Source organism: Salvelinus namaycush, chromosome 12, assembly GCF_016432855.1.
Source record: "Salvelinus namaycush isolate Seneca chromosome 12, SaNama_1.0, whole genome shotgun sequence".
NCBI lineage: Eukaryota > Metazoa > Chordata > Actinopteri > Salmoniformes > Salmonidae > Salvelinus > Salvelinus namaycush.
The window spans coordinates 35,358,443-35,379,894 of NC_052318.1; the positions used below are offsets into that span (position 1 = coordinate 35,358,443).

At 39.9% G+C, this 21,452-nt stretch overlaps 1 protein-coding gene across 1 annotated transcript; it reads left to right on the forward strand.

Annotated features, from left to right (window-relative positions):
- The first annotated feature begins 1,996 nt into the window (after positions 1–1,996).
- gab3 (GRB2 associated binding protein 3) lies at positions 1,997–21,034 on the forward strand. The gene is made up of 10 exons (XM_039004748.1): positions 1,997–2,308; positions 5,830–6,139; positions 15,927–16,128; positions 16,236–16,684; positions 16,890–16,945; positions 17,193–17,442; positions 17,808–17,898; positions 18,011–18,092; positions 18,472–18,591; positions 19,872–21,034. Exons 1-10 carry the CDS (start codon positions 2,237–2,239, stop codon positions 19,986–19,988), a joined length of 1,749 nt encoding a protein of 582 aa, XP_038860676.1. The 5' UTR covers positions 1,997–2,236; the 3' UTR covers positions 19,989–21,034.
- Positions 21,035–21,452: the final 418 nt, after the last annotated feature.

The window sequence follows — 21,452 nt, forward strand, 5'->3', positions numbered from 1 at the left end:
ATGTCTCCTTCACGATTTGCCCAAACGTACCTGGGGACTTCACACTAAAAGTCTTGTAGTTCACTCATTCTTCAAGTTATCTGTCTGAAACTTTGCACATACACCGTTGCCATCTTGTGGACACTATCGGAATTACAATCAGAGTGATGGCTAGAACTGGTACCTTTCTCTTGCATTTCAAAGATGGTGGTATTTTCTTCTACCAGGTCTATTGTGTTATATTCTCCTACATTCAGGTGGTTCCAAGAATGTGCATATCCTTGCTTCACGGCCTGAGGTACAGGCAGTTAGATTTGGGTATGTCATTTAGGTGAAAATTTAAAAAAGGGGGCTATCCCTAAGTCACCATTGGCCTCATGGTGAAATCCCTGAGCGGTTTTCTTCCTTTCTGGCAACTGAGTTAGGAAGGACGCCTGTATCTTTGTAGTGACGGGATGTTTTGACTCACCATCCAACATGTAATTAATGACTTCACCATGCTCAAAGGGATATTTCATGTTTGCTTTTTTTTTACCTGTCTACCAATAGGTTCCCTTCTTTGCGAGGCATTGGAAAACCTCCTTGGTCTTTGTGGTTGAATCTGTGTGGGGTACAGAGATTAGGTAGTTATTCAAAAATCATGTTAAACACTATTATTGCACACAGTAAGTCCATGCAACTTATTATGTGATTTGTTAAGCACATTTTTACTCCTGAACTTATTTAGGCTTGCCATAACAAAGGGTTGAATACGTATTGACTTAAGACATTTCATCTTTTAATTTTACAATTTATAAAAATATAATTACACTTTGACAATATGTGGTATTGTGTGTAAGCCAGTGACAAACAATCTCAATTGAATCCATTTTAAATTCAGGCTGTAACACAACAAAATGTGGAAGTCAAGTGGTGTGAATACTTTCTGAAGGCACTGTGTATATTTTTTACAATCATGTTGAGCCCTAAATCATTTGGCCTTCGACCAACAGCGCAGTTTTAGTTGTTGTTGTTATGTTTTTATTTTTACCAGGCAGAGGCATCCTAAACCAAAGCATGATGTCTCCTTCACTAAATTATCCTACATCAATAACCCTAGTTATTTCATTTCCCCTACAAGCAGCCTATTGTAATCAGTTCTATGTTTCAAATTCGAAAGGTTTTTATAGAATTTACATGAAAAATGCAATACCAAGGTTTGCTATAATATTTTTCCTCTGTTAGTGCATTTAACATGCACAAACAAAATAACAAATAAATCGTATTTTGTTATTTATTTCAAATCAAAACAAAGTTTATTTGTCACATGCGCCGAATACAACAGGTGTAGACCTTACAGTGAAATGCTTACTTACAGGCTCTAACCAATAGTGCAAAAAAGGTATTAGGTGAACAATAGGTAAGTAAAGAAATAAAACAACAGTAAAAAGACAGGCTATATATAGTAGCGAGGCTATAAAAGTAGCGAGGCTACATACAGACACCGGTTAGTCAGGCTGATTGAGGTAGTATGTACATGTAGATATGGTTGTTGTTCTAGGACTGAGGTTGTTATTTTGGTACACACCGGTATTCTGACACTAAGACATTGAACATTGCGAGGGCTGATGTGACAGATGGCTCATGAAACTCCCTCCACAGCACTTTTCAGCCAGACACAGTTCAACTACAGCTCATCCACATGAGTGCTGCTCTGTTTAGAAAAAAATATTCTCATGTGCTGGTCTTTTCTCTGTAAACACAGACAGACAGACAGACAGACAGACAGACAGACAGACAGACAGACAGACAGACAGACAGACAGACAGACAGACAGACAGACAGACAGACAGACAGACAGACAGACAGACAGACGTCTCTCTCTCTCTCTCTCTCTCTCTCTCTCTCTCTCTCTCTCTCTCTCTCTCTCTCTCTCTCTCTCCCTCTCTCTCTCTCTCTCTCTCTCTCTCTCACTCTCTCTGTCAGACCCACACAATCTGCAGACCCACACACATCTACAGACAAGCATACACACATCTCCCCCTCTCTCTCTTCCCCTCCTTTTTCTTCCTCCCTCCCTCCCTCTCTCTCTCTCCATCTCCCCTTGTCTGTCAGTGTGATCAATGGCTTGACTTCCTCCTTTTGGTACGGCTGCAGGCTGTATACAAGAACACAGGAATCGCCTGGTGCTGCTCACAGTTTCACAGCAGCAGCAGCAGCCATCAGTGCTAAAGACAATTATATCCAGAAAACACGCCGGATTCCCTCTGCAGTCAAGATGAGTGCAGGGGATGTGGTCTGCACTGGCTGGCTCATCAAATCTCCCCCTGAGAAGAAACTAAAGAGATACGTGAGTAGGGGAACAGGCTGGGCGGGTTGCTTGCATCTGTGCTATTGTGATGCATTATAGCCAAGCAGTAGTAGTACCAGTTCAGTGTGTGTGTGTGTGTGTGTGTGTGTGTGTGTGTGTGTGTGTGTGTGTGTGTGTGTGTGTGTGTGTGTGTGTGTGTGTGTGTGTGTGTGTGTGTGTGTGTGTGTGTGTGTGTGTGTGTGTGTGGGGGGGGGGGTCTCAGTTATCAACACAGCTGCACTGCTATGCCGTTAGTTCACAAGATACTGTTGGTTTCTTTTCTGAAATGAAGCTTGCAGAGGCATGTAGAATAATGACCATTGTATGCCTTTTTGTAAACAGTGTTTTCATGCAACCTCACCAGTGTCTTCCTCCTCATTATAATAGTGGCCATTACATACTGTAGGACATGCTGTTATAACTGCTGGTCATGCTGATGTGAATCGTTAATGCACTGTGAAAATAGCATTTTAATTTCCTTCAGTAAATGCACATGTATTTTAAACATATCAAACGGCTTATAAACCATAATGTTTACAATTTTTTAACTTTGTTTAGAATTTTATATTTTTTGCAGATGGGTTTACCTCTTATTAATAATTCAAGTGTATTATACTCTAATGTTAACATGTCTGGATTAGCATGTTTGACCAAAAGTGAACTGGGACAAGTGCCTGGCAATCTGCAATGTTTCTGTAGGGGTCATGTGAGAATGTTGTTGTGTAGGGAGGAAAGGGGGAGGCCACCCATTCTGGGATGTGTGTTGAGACTGTTGGCCTCTCATTCTGTGAAATTTGGGTGTGTATTGCAAAACATGGGAAGTACTGTCGCTGCCAAGCAGTACAAAATGACCCGACAGGCAGAAATGACCAGGCTTTATGATGGCTGTTTGCACTTCCTCTCTACAGAGTAGAGAGTAGTCTACAGAGTAGAGAGTAGTCTACAGAGTAGAGAGTAGTCTACAGAGTAGAGAGTAGTCTACAGAGTAGAGAGGAGGATGGCTTTTCTGAAAACTAGCACAGATTAAGGGGGCAGTGGTAATTCACTGGAAAGAGAGTCACTTCAGAAATACTATTTGGTGGAAAATAGTTCAAGGGCTTTGTGGAGGACACAGACAAACAGGAAGGACAATGTTTCCCTTTGCAAGGACCAGACTAACCATACACAAGAGAAAAGTGTGTGGGCATACATTGGGCTCATCATTCCCTACACATAGCAAGTGAAGGCCCAGAGCAGCTAGCTCTTAGAAACACTAATGATGAGACTCAGAGAGTGAAAGTCACAGACAGTTAAAATTCTCCAACACACAGAGGTCACAGCTAGCATTGCCAGTGGCCCATAAATTAACATACATAAATACACAAGTTAACCACATTTAAATTTTAAAAAGGCAATGCCTGCGTAAGGGTCAACAAAACAAATTAAAGGATCTGTAGTGGTAAAATAGTTCAATGTTTTAATATTCTACATAACATAATAATTGTGTGACATTTTATAAAAAATATCATGGGGAAACATGTTCCAAACAAAAATTGTATGGTTTAAAAACATCACTCTCAATAGAATAGGCCTAGTTTATCTTCCAGCAGAGTTGAGTTCGCACTCAATAAGGCCATTATCACCACAACAAGGAAGTGTTTTTACGCATGATTCTGTAGAGGTTTCTAGAGTGTGAGGATATTTCCCGTTAGGGGTTTTTTGTATTGTTTTTATTAGGGATCCCCATTAGCTGCAGCCAAGGCAGCAGCTACTCTTCCTGGGGTCCAAACACATTAAGGCACTTACATCACAAATAAAACCAAAGATAAAACGGTACATCATATAACATTATTACTCCACTACATATCTAGAATACAAAATGTTTAACACCACCATACAACAATATTACAATGTACATGTGTGTAGAGTGCGTGTGCTAGTGTGTGCATGCGTATGTGTGTGTTAATTATTCTCACATCATGCATTTTCAATATGCTTTGACATACTGAACATGTAGCACTGATGATGAACATGAGCTGCCCTACTCTCTGTATCTCTGTCCTCTGTCCTAGCACTGTGTGATGCAAATGAGGATTTACAACTTGTTCACTGTTTATGATTGATTTGAATATGAGTGTGGGCACAACAAGACAGAGTTTTGGTTTCAAACAAACGTTCTGAGCATGTTCATAACTCTCTTGAAAGATCATCACAAAGATAAACAATATATTCCTGAAATTGGTGGCTGGTGGGTTATAGCACACATTTCCTTTGTCAACTGAGATAGGAATAATAGTGTAACACAGCTACAACAAGTGTTGTTGCCAATATGCTAATACTACTGCCTCTTCAAAACAAATCACATTTCTTCTTTCTGATAGGTTGTTTCATCAAATTTACTCTCAAAGCTCAAAAACAGCTATGATTTCATTTCAGACCATCCAGTGTTCCATGACAACAGATGTATGACAGGTAGAATAATGCATGAATCACCTGAATACTGAATTTATTAGTCAACGGTATACAAATATACAACTGCTGCTAAAAAGGTGGTAATGGAAATGGCTTTAAATAGTACATGGGTGAAGTTTGAAGAACAGACGTAGTAGGCCGATGGAAGTCAGTCATGAATATTTGACAGTTAGTATATAGATGGACATATGACTCATAGCCCATGTGAGTGAACATGAGGTCAAGACCAACATTTTTAAGTACTTCAGTTAGGCCTACTTATTCAGTATCAAAATGAAGAGAGCCAGCTAAGTATCAAATTCTCATAGCATTACTGAAAACAAAACCCCTCCTATACTAATCGGTATCCATTCTGGCATGGAAAACTGCAGCAGAAAAAGAGGTTGCCTTTTTAATCTTCCCCAATACGTTAGTGACCCACACTGCAGTACAATTAGCTTTTTGTTCGTGTCAGACCTTCTCTTCTACATAGAATTAACTTCCTCTTCTCAGCACTTCTGGGAAACGTTGTTGTCAGTTCCTCACAACAACCGTACCAAAAGCAAGAAAAAGGGTGTTGTCTATAGCTGTGGTAAATTAAGGTTGTGTTGCTAAATGAACGTGGTCAGAAGAGCAGTGATACATTTTCCATGCCTAAAAATGTATGTTCCCCGATGCATTGTGTGTGACATAAACTGATTGACACAGGTCACAATGCTGGAAACTATACGAGGATAAAGACAGTGCTTTGTACAAAGAATCTTTAGTCACAGTCAGGGGACATAAAAATAGTTCACATGTTTCTGTATTGAGCTACCATGTTTTAATGTATCACTGATGGTTCTGTTTATAAACTATGAAATAAACATTGATAGAGAACAGCAACATTCTATTGCTGAGGCCATGGTTGAACCTAAAGTCACATAAAAATACACCAACCATTATTACCAACCAAATATTTCTAAGGTTACTAACCAACTAAGGCAACTAGTCTACATATGTGTGCAGAATAATTGTATTATATTGATTTGTCTATAAGTACAAGGTGCAACAGTACAGTATGTTAATCTGCGTAGTTCCCTGTCCCCTAGGCATGGAGGAGACGTTGGTTTGTTCTTCAAAGAGGACGTATGAGTGGGAACCCAGATGTGTTGGAGTACTACCGAAACAAGACCTCAAAGAAGCCCATCCGCACCATCGACCTGAGAGAGTGTGAGGTGCAGATGCAGACGGAGCAACGCCTGGTCAAGAGGGAGTTCCAGAACCAGCACCTCTTCGTTGTCAAGACGTCGTCTCGCATGTTCTACCTGGTGGCCAAGACTGAGGAGGAGATGAACATTTGGGTCAGTCAGATCAGGGAGATCTGTCACTTTGGACCTCTGAGTATGGATGATGGGACAGGTAAGGAACTCGCACAGAGACGCAGTTCATTACAGTCACAGTTTAAGCGCCTTGGGTGTGAGAAATGCGCTTTACAAATTAAATGAATTATTAGTATTAGTTCCAAAATCACATTTATGTGTTCAATTTCAACAAAGAATATAGAGAAACAGTTTGGTATTCAACTATTGTTGGAGGCTTTCATCCTATGACAGAGTAGTCATGTAGGCATGTTTAAGGAAGGATATATAAATTCAAGACTGAGATAATATACCATTTACGTGGTAATCTGATGATGACTGGTAAGTCAATGAAAGGACAATATTAATTTGTCATGTGCAGTTTTGCATTGCATTTAAAGGAGATGTTTCAATCATTACTGCTGCAGGACAAGTGTTATACTGCCTCTAAAGTTTTGGGCCGATAAAGTTATTGGGCTCAAGAAATGTACTGATGTCACTTATGCAATGACATTGAAATACATACGATTTATTGATGGTAAACAATTTTATGAATAGTATGAGCAGAATATATTTTATTTAACCTTTATTTAACCAGGAAAGGCTCTGGAGGTTATAACCTGTTTTGCAAAGGGACCCTGATGTACAGTGCATTCGGAAAGTATTCAGATTACATAGTTTTTTACCCTCATAAATCTGAACGCAATACCCCATAATGACAAATAAAAACTTCTTCCATTGGAGGCCACTGTGTTCTTGGGGACCTTCAATGATGCAGAGATTTTTTGGTACCCTTTTCCAGATCTCTGCCTTGACACAATCCTGTCACGGAGCTCTATGGACAATTCCTTCGACCTCATGGCTTGGTTTTTGCTCTGCATGCACGGTCATCTGTGAGACCTTATATAGATAGGTGTGTCCCATTCCAAATGATGTCCAATCAATAAAATTTACATCAGGTGGACTCCAATCAAGTTGTAGAAACATCTCATGGATCAGTGGCGATTTTAGCATGTATATCTTGGTGGGGCAAACTCCCCACATTGCCAGCAAAGCCACTACACAGCACAACACAACACTAAACAATAGATTAATTGCACTATAACGGTGACAAATGGTGCCAACAAACTGTTAGGGCCTACATAAAGATGTCCCAATCTTTTCAGCACCATGTAGTGAATCCTTATCACTGCTACACCTGGCTATCATCGGAGCCTTTTCTGGCAGTGAAACAGTTCATTCAGATTCATTTACAGTCTTTAAAAAAAACATAGCTGATATGACTGATTTGCTTAAACAAATGTGGTTTCTACCGACAATTGAGATGTACAAACTATGGCATAAGGGGACGAGGAGCGGATAAGAGTGAATCCGTAATTTGGATTAAGACATTAATGAGCGAGCTAGGACGAAGGTAGTCAATATAAAAAAATGTTCAGCACTTTTGAAATGTACAGTGACAGAATTCTGAACGTGGGCCATTCTTACAGTATTCTCCCTGTACACCAAGTCAGAACCGTAGGATAAATCAAGTGGGCATATAAGCAGACAATGAAAACTCTTACAATATTCAATGATTACATTTCTCTAAAACAGGCTATAGGCTACATGTGTACCACCAAATCAGAATAGTAGGCTAAATTATGAGGGGGAAAGGGACCGAACCCTCCCCTAACCCGGACGTCGCTGGGCCAATTGTGTGCCGCCTCATGGGTCTCCCGGTCACAGCCGGCTGTGACACAGCCTGGGATCGAACCCGGGGCTGCAGTGGCGCCTTAGCACTCATTGTTTAATTTGTGATTTCCAATTTGTTGTGTATGTTTATGTCCAATGGCTGATGAGCACTGAAACGTGTTATCTATATTTTCTCTTCATATGACAAGGATTGAAAAGGATTTGCCAGTAGATTGCCGACTTGATGCATGATGATCACTCCTTTTTGAAAGAATGATGTTGATATGATCAGTCTAATCAAAGCTGCGGTAGTAATATCTGTGGCCAATGACTTTGAGCCTTCTTGGATGGGCACTTCTAATTTAAGTTGATGGCAGCACCCAAGGGGCTTGAATGTTCGAGCTCTAACCGTACATTTTGCAGTGACGTAGTGTCTCAAGAAAGCAAAAAAGAGACGTTTGTCCGTGGCTTTATTAACGCAATTATTTATTTATTTTACATCATTTGCAAACTGACATGTTACACGTTTTTAATGCCAAAATAACATGCAAAACAGGCACACAAAAATAAAAGATATATATATTTTTTATAGCTAAACAGGTGTGGCTCAAAACAGGTGGGGTTCTGCCCTACCTGCCCTGAATGACATGTCACCGCTGTCAAGGATGATCAATGGAAACAGGATGCACCTGAGCTCAATTTCGAGTCTCATAGCAAAGGGTCTGAATACTTATGTAAATACGGTATTTCAGCTTTTATTTTTAATAAATTTGCAAAACATTTCAATTTTTTTTCTCGCTTCGTCATTATGGACTATTGTGTGTAGATCTTTTTATTTATTTATTTTCTATTTCACCTTTATTTAACCAGGTAGGCTAGTTGAGAACAAGTTCTCATTTACAATTGCGACCTGGCCAAGATAAAGCAAAGCAGTTTGACACATACAACAACACAGAGTTACACATGGAGTAAAACAAACATACAGTCAATAATACAGTAGAGAAATAAGTCTGTATACAATGTGAGATGAGGATATTTTTATTTAATCCATTTTAGAATAAGGCTGTAAACTAGCAAAATGTGGAAAAGTGAAGGGTCTGAGTACTTTCCGAATGCACTGACACGCATGGGCAGCACACACAGCTTTGTCATTATGGGGTATTGTGTGTAGATTGGTGAGGATTAAAAAATAATAATAATAATAATTTTAAAATAAGGCTGTAATGTAACAAAATGTGGAAAGGGGAAGGGGTGTGAAAAATGTCCCAATGCACTGTACATGCACACTAAATGATAGAAACACAAAGATGTATGCACACACACACCACACACAAACTCACAAGTAAGAATGCACTCACACATGCATACACGCACGCACTCACCTACCTCAATGTTGTAGCAATAATCAAATCATTTTGCAGAGATTCTGAGTGCTACAGTTTTTTTCCATCACTTTGATGCATTTTCCCCTAGTGTGTGGTACATTTTTCACTAGTGTGTGGTACATTTTTCACTAGTGTGGGGTACAACTCTTTGTACAACAATCTAAACAGATAATCAAAATGACTCATGTTTCAAAACTCATTTTCAGTTGACTAAGTACAGATGTAGGATCTTAATTTGATCACCCTGTTGCAGGATCTTTCCTACAATGCACGACGTTTAAAACTTGTAGTGTATTTGAGTTTTAAAAAGGCTTCTGAAATTTGTAACTTCCACTTAGAAATTTCTGACTTGATTTTCCCTTACGAAAAATGTATCAACCCCTACAAAGATGTTCATTAATTATAATCTACATAACAATTCACATTTTCTGTTGCTAAATCATTATTTTCCTGATGTAGCAAATTGGCTCAAATTAAGATCCTACATCTGTACAACAAACAAAGTCACTTGTTCACTGCACCAAATAACTCTTTCAATATTCAAGTATTTTCTTTTTCTTTTTTTTAATGCAATATTCACATAACTTTTTATATGATTGTCTTGTCATTTGTTAACAGTACATTTAACTGTCACTTAATCAAATGTCTCAAAACAGATAACTACTGTACTGAACCAAAATAATACAGTGCCTATTTTACATACACTGAACAAAAATATAAACGCAACATGTAAAGTTTTGGTCCCATGTTTCATGAGCTGAAATAAAAGACCCCAAAAATGATCCATACGCACAAAAACATAATTTTTCTCAAATTTTGTGGACAAATTTGTTTACATCCCTGTTAGTGACCATTTCTCATTTGCCAAGATAATCCATCCACCTGACAGGTGTGGCATGTCAAGAAGCTAAAATGTGCAGTTTTGTCACACAACACCATAGATGTCTGAAGTTTTGAGTGGAGTGTGCAATTGGCATGCTGACTGCAGGAATGTCCACCAGAGCTGTTGCCAAATAATTGAATGTTAATTTCTCTACCATAAGCCGCCTCTAACATCGATTTAGTAAATTTGGCAGTACGTCCAACCAGCTGACAACCACAGACCACGTGTAACCACGCCAGCCCAGGATCTCCATATCCAGCTTCTTCCCCTGTGAGATCGTTTGAGACTAGCCAACCGGACAGCTGATGAAACTGTGGGTTTGCACAACCGAAGGATTTCTGCACAAACTGTCAGAAGCCGTCTCAGGGATGCTCATCTGCGTGCTCGTCGTCCTCACCAGGGTTTTGACCTGACTTTAGTTTGGCGTCGTAACTGACTTCAGTGGGCAAATTCTCCTCTTAGATGGCCACTGGCACACTGGAGAAGTGTGCTCTTCACGGATGAATCCTGGTTTCAACTGTACCTGGCAGATGGCAGACAGCGTGTATGGCCTTGTGTGGCCGAACTATTTGCTAATGTCAACGTTGTGAACAGAGTGCCACATGATGGAGGTGGGTTTATGGTATGAGCAGGCATAAGCTATGGACAATGAACACAATTGCATTTTATAGATGGAGATACCGTGATGAGATTCTGAGGCCCATTGTCATGCCATTCATCCACCACCATCACCTCATGTTTTAGCATGATAATGCACTGCCCCATGTCGCAAGGATCTATACACAATTCCTAGAAGCTGAAAATGTCCCAGTTCTTCCATGGTCTGCATACTCACCAGACATGTCACCCATTGAGCATGTTTGGGATGCTCTGGATCAACATGTACAACAGCGTGTAACAGTTCCCGCCAATATCCAGCAACTTCGCACAGCCATTGAAGAGGAGAGGAACAACATTCCACATGCCACAATCAACAGCCTGATTAACCTTATGCGAAGGAGATTCGTCTCGCTGCATGAGGCAAATGGTGGTCACACCAGATACTGCCTGGTTTTCTGATCCACGCCCCTTCCTTTTTTAAGGTGTCTGTGACCAACAGATGTATATCTGTATTCCCAGTCATGTGAAATCTGTAGATTAGGGCCTCATTTATTTATTTCAATTGACTGATTTCCTTATTTGAACTGCAACTTAATAAAATCTTTGAAATTGTTGCATGTTGCATTTATATTTTTGTTCAGTGTATATAGCTGAGCACTGTACAAATCTATATTTGTGCACAGTTATGAACTTGAAAATGTATTAATAAACCAATTAGGCACATTTGGGCAGTCTTGATACAACATTTTGAACAGCAATGCAATGGTTCATTGAATCAGTCTAAAATTTTGCACATAAGCTGCTGCCATCTAGTGGCCAAAATCGAAATTGTGCCTCACCGGCAATAGTACATTGTGACCTCTCTCTTGTATTTCAAAGATGATGGTACAAAAAAAACATGTTTTTTTCTTTGTATTATCTTTTACCAGATCTAATGTGTTAAATTCTCCTACATTAATTTCACATTTCCACAAACATCAAAGTGTTTCCTTTCAAATGATATCAATAATATGCATATCCTTGCTTCAGGTCCTGAGCTACAGGCATTTAGATTTAGATGTCATGTTAGGCAAACATTTAAAAAAAGGGTCAGATCCTTAAGTTAACAACCCAAATAACACTAAATAAGTAATCCAAACACAATCTATCCATATATACACCACAAATATGTACTAAGAATGATATGTACAGCAGTAGATTTATTACAGTGAGCTATGTCAAGAATCCAGCATATAAATAGACAGTGTGTATAAACAGTATAACAAAAATACAATGTACAGTAGTAGGTACAGTTTATTAGAATGAGTTATGTAGAGAATAATGTATTTAAATACACAGAGTGAAAAACAGTATAAAAGAAACCGGACGTGTCCAGTCAATGCACTGCTGAAATACCTGGGTGGTATATAACAATATATTCTACTCATTATCTGAAATACACTGTAAACTGATGGATTTTGTTAAGCAGAAAGATATGTGATAATGTATCAGTTGAAAAGTCACATAGAAAAGGTGTATCAGGTATGTAAGACCAAGATGAAGACACGTCAAATTAACAATGGTTTAATAATCCAACAAGAGCAGGCAATAGACAGGTCAAGGCAGGCAGGGGTCATTGAACCAGAGGTAGGGCAACGGTACCGGACGGCAGGCGGGCTCAGAGTCAGGACAGGCAAGGGTCAAAACCAGGAGGGCAAGAAAAAGAGAGACTGGGAAAAGCAGAAGCTGAGAACAAAAATGCTGGACTTGACAAACAAGACAAACTGGCAACAGACAAACAGAGAACACAGGTATAAATACACAGGGGATAATGGGGAAGATGGGCGACACCTGGAGGGGGGTGGAGACAATCACAAAGACAGGTGTGACAAGGTGATATACACCAATAACGTTTTACTAATTATATTTAATAAAAAATGGTTTGAGATTAACTACAACATTTTGAAAAGACACCACTTACATCTGAAAAATGTGCCAAAGTGACATATTTTTTTTATTACAAACATATAGTAAAGCGGTGGACAGAGCTGCAGTAAAATCTGATTTATTTTACCCAATTCCGTTACTAGCTATCTTTCTCTGTGAAACTCATAGTGCCATAGACATTACAACTCTCTACAGGCATGGAAGTTCAGCCAGGGTGATGCTTGAACAGTTGGATGTGGATGCTTGAACACTTAGAAACCATGCTCTCTTGCATTCATGTCTTTTCCACAGTTCTCCCCCTGGTTTGGAGTTAATAAGAGTTGGCAGTTGGAACATTTAGTAAAACAGTGTTGCCTGTGTGGAGCAGATAGGGCAGACTACATGATATCCAGACAAAGATAAGAGATTATAGCCCAGAGGAACAGTAGCAAACCCCAGGTTTACACATAACTGGGAAAGATAACACAATGTGAGACATTAGGTCAATGAAATTCTGAACTTGTTGACTATTCATTACACAAAAAAAGAAGAAAATACTAAATGTATGAATGTGAACGTAATTCAATCCACACACTGTGATAAATCCATTGTGAAAGAAACACACAAGAGATACTGCCACAATTGTTTAGTTTTATCTGCTGTTTCATGTGCTGAAAAAATAAGAAGTTTAGGCTCTGCCTGATGTTACAGTATGAGTCTTATAAATACATAACTAATTAGAGCATTCAGTATTCATTTTTTCACAGTGCATCTCATTGTCTGTAGAAATATAAATATACAAAGCGTTTATAGATCAAACCCATGTTATCTCCCCCATACTGTACTAGGTCTTTATAACTATAATGAACTCAGTTACTGAAAGCCAAGCCGAGATGATTGCCAATGATTAAGTGAAATACTACTTAACGGGCCCTTCGGTACGCTCCATGTCAGATGGAAGGCGGGGTACAATTGTACTTCGATGGATCCCTTGATCCAGCCTGTACTCCTTGGAGCTAACCGCGTTTGAGACGGTGTACGGCAGCCGGGAGCAAAAACTCCCTATTAGTTGGGCCCAATGGAGAAATCCTGGGAGGACCAATGATGATAACATGGATGTTTCCCCTTATATCCTGACCATATAGATCTCACGCTCCTGTCTGCATGTCTCACTGCTCAACTAAAACCATTTTATAAGAAAACAAATAGTTATAGCTGTGTTCCACTAGTCAGCACCTTGCCTCAAACATTTTCAGTAGAAAACTCAAAAACACAACTATACAGCGCATTCGGAAATTATTCAGACCCCATGACAATTTCCACATTTTGTTACTTTACAGCCTTGTTCTAAAATTGATTAAATAGTTTTTTCCCCCTCATCAATCTACACACAATACCCCATAATGACAAAGCAAAAACAGGTTTTTAGACATTTTGAAATATCACATTTACATAAGTATTCAGACCCTTTACTCAGTAGTTTGTTGAAGCACCTTTGGCAGCGATTACAGCCTTGAGTCTTCTTGGGCATGATGCTACAAGCTTGGCACACCTGTATTTGGGGAGTTTCTCCCATTATTCTCTGCAGATCCTCTCAATCTTTGTCAGGTTGGATGGGGAGCGTCGCTGCACAGCTATTTTCAGGTCTCTCCAGAGATGTTTGATCAGGTTCAAGCCCGGGCTCTGGCTAGGCCACTCGAGGACATTCAGAGCCTTGTCCCGAAGCCACTCCTGCATTGTCTTGGCTCTGTGCTTAGGGTCGTTGTCCTGTTGGAAGGTGAACATTCATCCCAGTCTGAGGTCCTGAGCGAGCTGGAACAGGTTTTCATCAAGGATCTCTCTGTACTTTTCTCCGTTCATCTTTCCTTTGATCCTGACTAGTCTCCCAGTCCCTGCATTTGAAAAACATCTCCACAGCATGATGCTGCAACCACGATGCTTCACCATAGGGATAGTATCATGTTTCCTCCAGACATGATGCTTAGCATTCAGGCGAAAGAGTTCAATCTTGGTTTCATCAGACCAGAGAATCTTGTTTCTCATGGTCTGAGAGTCCTTTAGGTGCCATTTGGCAAACTCCGAGCAGGCTGTCATGTGCCTTTTACTGAGGAGTGGCTTCCGGCTGGCCACTCTACCATAAAGGCCTGATTGGTGGAGTGCTGCAGAGATGGTTGTCCTTCTGGAAAGTTATCCCATCTTCACAGAGGAACTCTGGAGCTCTGTCAGAGTGACCATCAGGTTCTTGGTACCTACTTGACCAAGGCCCTTCTCCCTCGATTGCTCAGTTTGGCCGGGCGGCCAGCTCTAGGAAGAGTCTTGGTGGTTCCAAACTTTTTAAATTTAAGAACGACGGAGGCCATTGTGTTCTTGGGGACCTTCAATGCTGCCGACATTTTTTGGTACCCTTCCCCAGATTTATGCCTCGACACAATCCTGTCTCAGAGCTCTACGGACAATTTCTTCTACCTCATGGTTTGGTTTTTGCTCTGACATCCACTGTCAACTGTGGGACCTAATATAGACTGGTGTGTGCCTTCCAAATCATGTCCAATATATTGAATTTACCACATTTGGACTCCAATCAAGTTTAAGAAACATCTCAAGGATGATAAATGGAAACAGGATGCACCTGAGCTCAATTTCGAGTCTCATAATAAAGGGTCTGAATACTTATGTAAATAAGGTATTTCTGTTTCTAATTTTTAGTAAATTTGCTAAAAATTCAAAACCTGTTTTTGCTTCGTCATTAAGGACTATTGTGTGTAGATTGATGAGGACATTTTTATTTAATCCATTTTAGAATAAGGCTGTAAACTAACTAAATGTGGAAAAGTTAAGGGTCTGAGTACTTTCCGAATGCGCTGTACAGACACAAACTATGTATATGGTTTGGAGAAGTTAAGAATGGTCTTTCTTTTTTTCCATATTTAAACTGCCTGTTCTTTTTTCTTCTCATTCTTATGTTTTATGGTGCTGGTGAGATAATGTTTATATGCATGTCACATGTTTATACAACATACAACATGTTTATACATACACAGGTGTTGTGATTATATTGTACCATAGTGGATGTTCTTTTAGCAGAGGGGCTGCTCAGTCTGCATAGCTATATGGTAGGGGCTTTGTTTAGGGTAAAGGGGCATGGACAAGAGCAAAAGCATTTAAAGCACTGCTCAAATTCATTCCACTGCCACCTGCTGGAGATCATTGACAACTACGTCTCAGAGATCACATTTGTCAAGAGACAGATCAGGATTCCTGTTTGACTCTGGCCTAATGAATGTAACATTATCCTGAGCCAGCTCAGAACTAATGTAGAAACTATGGATTTCTTCTCTCTTTTCTCTCTATTCCTTATATTATCTCTCTCTTGCTCTCTCCCCACATATCTGTTTTTTCAGAATCAGAGGAAGGTTTTTCGCACAACCCAACCTCCCAGCAGCCTTCACCTGCTCTCTCCCGAAATATGTCATTCACTTCCAACCATGACTTCATGGCCTATGGCAACAGCAGAGTTGAGATGCCCAGCCTGATGAATCCCAACCATCCAATGGACTACCTCTTCCTCTCACAGTGTGAGACAGGGAGGTTCAGCATCTTTAGGTATGTAGCCTATACCTCTCAAACCTCAAACTGGACACCATATCCACACATTGTTTTAATGATGATAAACAATAAGCACTGTATTTCCCTTTTTCTTTATTTTATAGATGTGACAGCTTTTCAAACTCTGAGCGATCTCTGGAACAAAATTCATCAGACACTACTACAGAAGATGTCTTCTCTTCACCTGATCCTTCTCGGTCTCCCTTTCCCCACACTGGACCATCTCCGTCCCCCTTCCCCCACATAAGGATGCATGACCCCCCTTCCAGCGCCCCATGTGGCCCCACGTCATCCTCGAACTCTCCTCGAACTCTCAACCGTACACCCAACATCTTCCAGTTTGATAAGCCATATTCTTCTGCCATATTGGAGGTAACTACTGATGGACTAACTCCCCCTCCTCTGCCCCCCAAGTCTATCCACCTCTCAGAGCACCTTAGTGATGAGGGCTCCTATAGGCCTCTGGGTGGGGTTGGGCAGCAGCTCACAGGCCAACCTGCACTCATCCCTCGGAGGATCTCTCTGTCAGGCCTGCCAGACCACTTCAGAAGAGGTACAGTATATAACCAGCAGAGTCCTTCAGTCTAGGCCCTTCATACCTGGCTCCATAAACTGGTATATATTATACGGTATATGTAATATATACAGTCAGCACATGTATTGATTCTGACCAATCATGTTTCCAACCACACAGTGTCATTTTTTCTGTTATATAACATCACAACCGCCTTCATCAGCGATATTTCTGTCTAATCTAGAAGACATTGAGGGGAGTGCACTGAGGAGCAGGAACAAAAGGCTCAGTCTTAATTTGGTAAGAACACATGTACTTGCAATCGATGGGAACTGATGGGCATTTTCAATACTACAAAATGTTTTGGACATAATGTTGTTGGACAGTTCATAGCAGGTAATAATTAATAATAATTGTCAACTGTAATTTTTTGCCTTCTTGAATGTCAAACAACAATACAGGATTTACAAGTGACCTTTCTACATCATTATAAGCCATGGTCTACTACACATTTCCAAGTTGGTCTGGTCTTGTTGTCTTTTTGCAGCCACGTTTCATTGCCACTCAAAGTCCAAACTGCCATGACGACTCGTACGTGCCCATGGCCTCTCCACCTGTCTGTGTTGGTGAAGATGTATCGGACGGCTACATCCCTATGAGCCCCACTACAATCAGCTTCCTCAAGGCTAATGGCAAAACAGAGGCCCCTCTCGCTCCCACCCCCTTTCCCACTGCAGGTCTACCTGGGGATTTAGAACCACCTCCAATCAACAGGGATCTCAAACCACGCAGGAGAGGTAATGAGCAAAAAGGAAGGAAAAAGTCCTGTCTAAAGGGCTACATAATCTATTCAATCATCGTACTCAGTAGAGGAAGCATAAAAAAATGCTTTCATAAGCATGTATTTTGCTGAAAGCAAAATGAATAAGGTTTTACATTCTATTGAACCTTGTGACTCCCACAAGACCCACTATTGGATACATGTCTTCGTCTGTGAAAGTCTTCTTTCGGGACAGTATTTGCAGCATGGCTCTTTTTGAAATATTGCTATTTCAACACAAATGCCCTTTGTTTGGAGAAAAGTAGACCTGCTCATTATTGTCCAATAGAGAATTTGAGGGTTGCTTGCCTCATCTCACCATGTTGTTTCTCTGGTTCGCAGCCCGGCCTCCACCACTGGACCTGAGGGGCCTGTCCACTATAAGAGAATGTCCAACTCATATGCCTCTGATCAGAACCATGACAGAGCCAGGGTGAGTCAGAGATATAACTATATCCACCCTGAACTCTCAGCTCTCTTTCTGTCCAAATTCTAAAATGAAAAAAGGAGGGAAAAATTGATTAATTTGTTTGTGTTGTTCCCAGAAATGCACTGCAAGTCCTACTGGAGAGAAGACAAGGACAACTGGGAATTAAAGGAGACCAAGAAGCCAGCAGCATTCCAACAGTAAAGTTACCTTCTGCATGTATATTGACATCACAAATAGTTATACATATACACTTTTGTTTCCACAATCTACACAGAGAGAAAAAAGTACCCCAGTCACTGTATAGGTAGACTGCTTTCCTCCCCTCCATGAATAATTCAGCAGTTGTGTCTAAACTCAGAGTTCCAAACTGCCTAAAGCAAAGGAATAAAGGTTTGAGCATCACAATTATTAATTCATGTTTGCAGTACCAAGAAAGGCTTAAAATATGACAATTGATCTTCACCTGAAACTAGCGATACAAATGGAAAGTGTTCAGTATTGGTGGATCATATGACACCATATTCAGAGATGAATATGAAGTGAGCCTCATTGTAAATGAGATTACTTTAATTTCAGGAGTCAAGGCAGCTGTTCTTCTCTACAAACGAGGGAGCCACCCAGCCGTGGTTTAGGAGATCAAACCTTGACTACCTTTCACTGGATTTCAATTCCGCATCCCCGTCTCCTGTGCAAAAGGTAAGCTTGATTGAATAAATAGAGGTCAAATGGTGGGAATGGGTTTGTCTCCAAAGCAAGACATGGAATCAATTCAACCATTTAACGGCGTTAGAAGTGCCTGTCTTTCACTTTGAGCTGCCACTGGCAGATTTAAGGACTTCAAATTACAGTCATCATCCACTGCAATTCCCTCTGGTCATTCTAGTGTGTGTGGGCAATTACTTTTTAATTGAAAAATCCCCTGTACAGTAATACAACTTTGTCTCTGCATGCTTAATTGATACGCATGATAGTAGACAGATTGGTGTCATACATTTTCATTATTGCTACTATTACCAATCTAGGGGAATAATCTGACATTTGTTGCTTTGCTCACTCTTATCGTTCAATCTCCAATTGAATGTGCCATGCGCCTGTATCTAGGCAACAGGTCCTTCGGTGACTCCTTATCTGTATTCTGTATGTGACATTTTCTTGAAGTGCCACTTTGCATTGACTCGTATGTTAGAAATCAAGCCAAATTATTGGTCTGTCACCGTCTGAGCAGGAGTGCAAAATAGGTTTTCATTGAAATAGTATTTGAAAACACACATACTGGTCAGACTTTAAAACAGTGAACAACATACAAAAATTGTATGTATCATTTCATTTGTTTGGTTTTATTGTCCCATCTTCCATCTGGATTCAATAGCCCAGAGGTAAACAATACATTACATTGTGGTTTTGGCTCAAATTCAAGCAAATGTGTGATAAGAATGAAATAGCACTTGCAGGGTGTAGCTGTGTCCATTTCCATGGTAATGAATCAGGCAGCTGCATACTGTGAGACAATAATGTCAGTGACTCATTGTTTTGGTGACAAGTCATTCACTCTCAATCTGCAAAAGACATAGCGAAAGGAATACTAATGCTTTCCTTCAGTCTGAAGCATAGGGGACATATTACATGCAACTAACTATAAGACTGCATTATATCCACTGAATAACTGACTAAACAGAATCAATTTAAAATAGATTTTCCCTTTATGGAAAGGGGAGAAAGGTAATCTATGTACATTTACATTTTAGTCATTTAACAGATGCTCTTTTTCAGAGCAACTTACAGTGAGTGCATACCTTTTAGTGCTTTTTCATACTGGTCCCCGTGAGTATCAAACCCACAAAGTGCTCTGCTCCACCAACTGAGCCGCACGGGACCCGAAATGTAAGACTGGTAGTTCCATTCTGGATACAGGTTTTGATTGAATAATGTAATTACCTTAGTTGACTGTACACCAACTCTGCTGGGATGTCTTCCAGAAGCCCCTCCTTGCTGATGAACACAGGGTGGACTATGTGCAGGTGGATGAGAAGAAGACTCAGGCCCTGCAGAACACTAAGATGGAGTGGAAGGATGTTCGGCAGTCTAAAGTGTAAATCGGGTGGGGAAAAAACACGACTTTCCATTTCACAAAACAAGTGGAGCAAATGCAACATCACATACAAAATCTGTCATAAGAGATGGTAACTTACCTCAAAGAGAGCAGTTCTTCTTTCATGTACAAAATAAAAGCACTTTGAAATGCATCAGATATAAACATCTATGAGAGAAGAAAGTGGACAGTGTTGTCAAAGACAGTTTAAATAACTGATTTGTGGTCATCAAAATTCACTGTACAAATATGACATCAAAGTTACACTGTGAATGTCACTTTACCATGCACTGTGTTACAGTGCTGTTTTTGTATTAAATGTTACTCAATAAAAAGGACACTGCTCATTTCTAATTCTTTTGCTGAAACAGATTGTATGGATTCTCAATACACAGGAATTCAAGTATTCTGTTTTTAGATGAACAATGGTCTGAGTATAAGAGTATGTTAAACCAAATGAGCAGGTGTCTAAGTACAGGTGTATATGTAGAAGTGCAAATGTAGACCTGGAATCCTAAAGACAAAGACATGCATTAATGCTTCTGCCCTGCATTTGTTGTTTTTTTAAATTCTGATGCCTTGGATTGGCAGCCAGCAGGAAAAGCGCAATGCGATCTGTAGTCATGTAAATAGGGATTGAATGGAGTGGTATCATTCAAATAAGTCATATGAACAGGATGAACATCTCAGACCTGATATTGTGTAACAGTACTGTGTTATTACTGTGTAAGCGGGTACCAATGACTCAAACCACAATACTTAACACCATCTCGATAGGTCAATCAGAAGAAAGCACAAATCACTGTGTGCCTATCCTAAAGTTGGTGAGGGTGGAGAACTACCTTACAATAAACAATCTCTTCACAAATGTCGGAAAAGCCATAGTCTTAACTAGATGTTTCTAAAGATGGAGTTGAACCCATTATTTTAGCACAAGCGGTACAATCTTCAGGTTGTGAGCTTTATTGTTTTAATGTATGCTTTACCATGTCCATGTAATGTATGCAAAGATGCACATTCAAGAATGTTTTCATGCTTTAATAAATCCCTTTTACCTGACATACAGTACATTTGTTGTCTTTATTAAGTCATCCACCGCTACAGTAGCAGGCTATACTACATCACTAATTAGTGTAAACAACTGAAAAGCTGTTACACACAGCCAGCAGGCTACCAAGTCTACCACTTCCCTAAGTAGCTAGCTGGGGGCCATAGTGCAATTATACTGTAGCTTATCCTGAAGTTGCACAGTTCCAAACATAATTTTACTCATAAAGTTTAATGTCTTCATATAGTCTTTCAACATACATACCTGCAATAGTCAATAAATTGATTTCTTCACACAATGGTTATTCTTTAATAGTAGATCTTATACATTATTTATCTTACAAGTTGGTGTGCTTGTCTTTTGGTACATCATGAGGAAAGTATAAGGGGAGATGGTGATTCTTTGAGGAAATAGTAAATA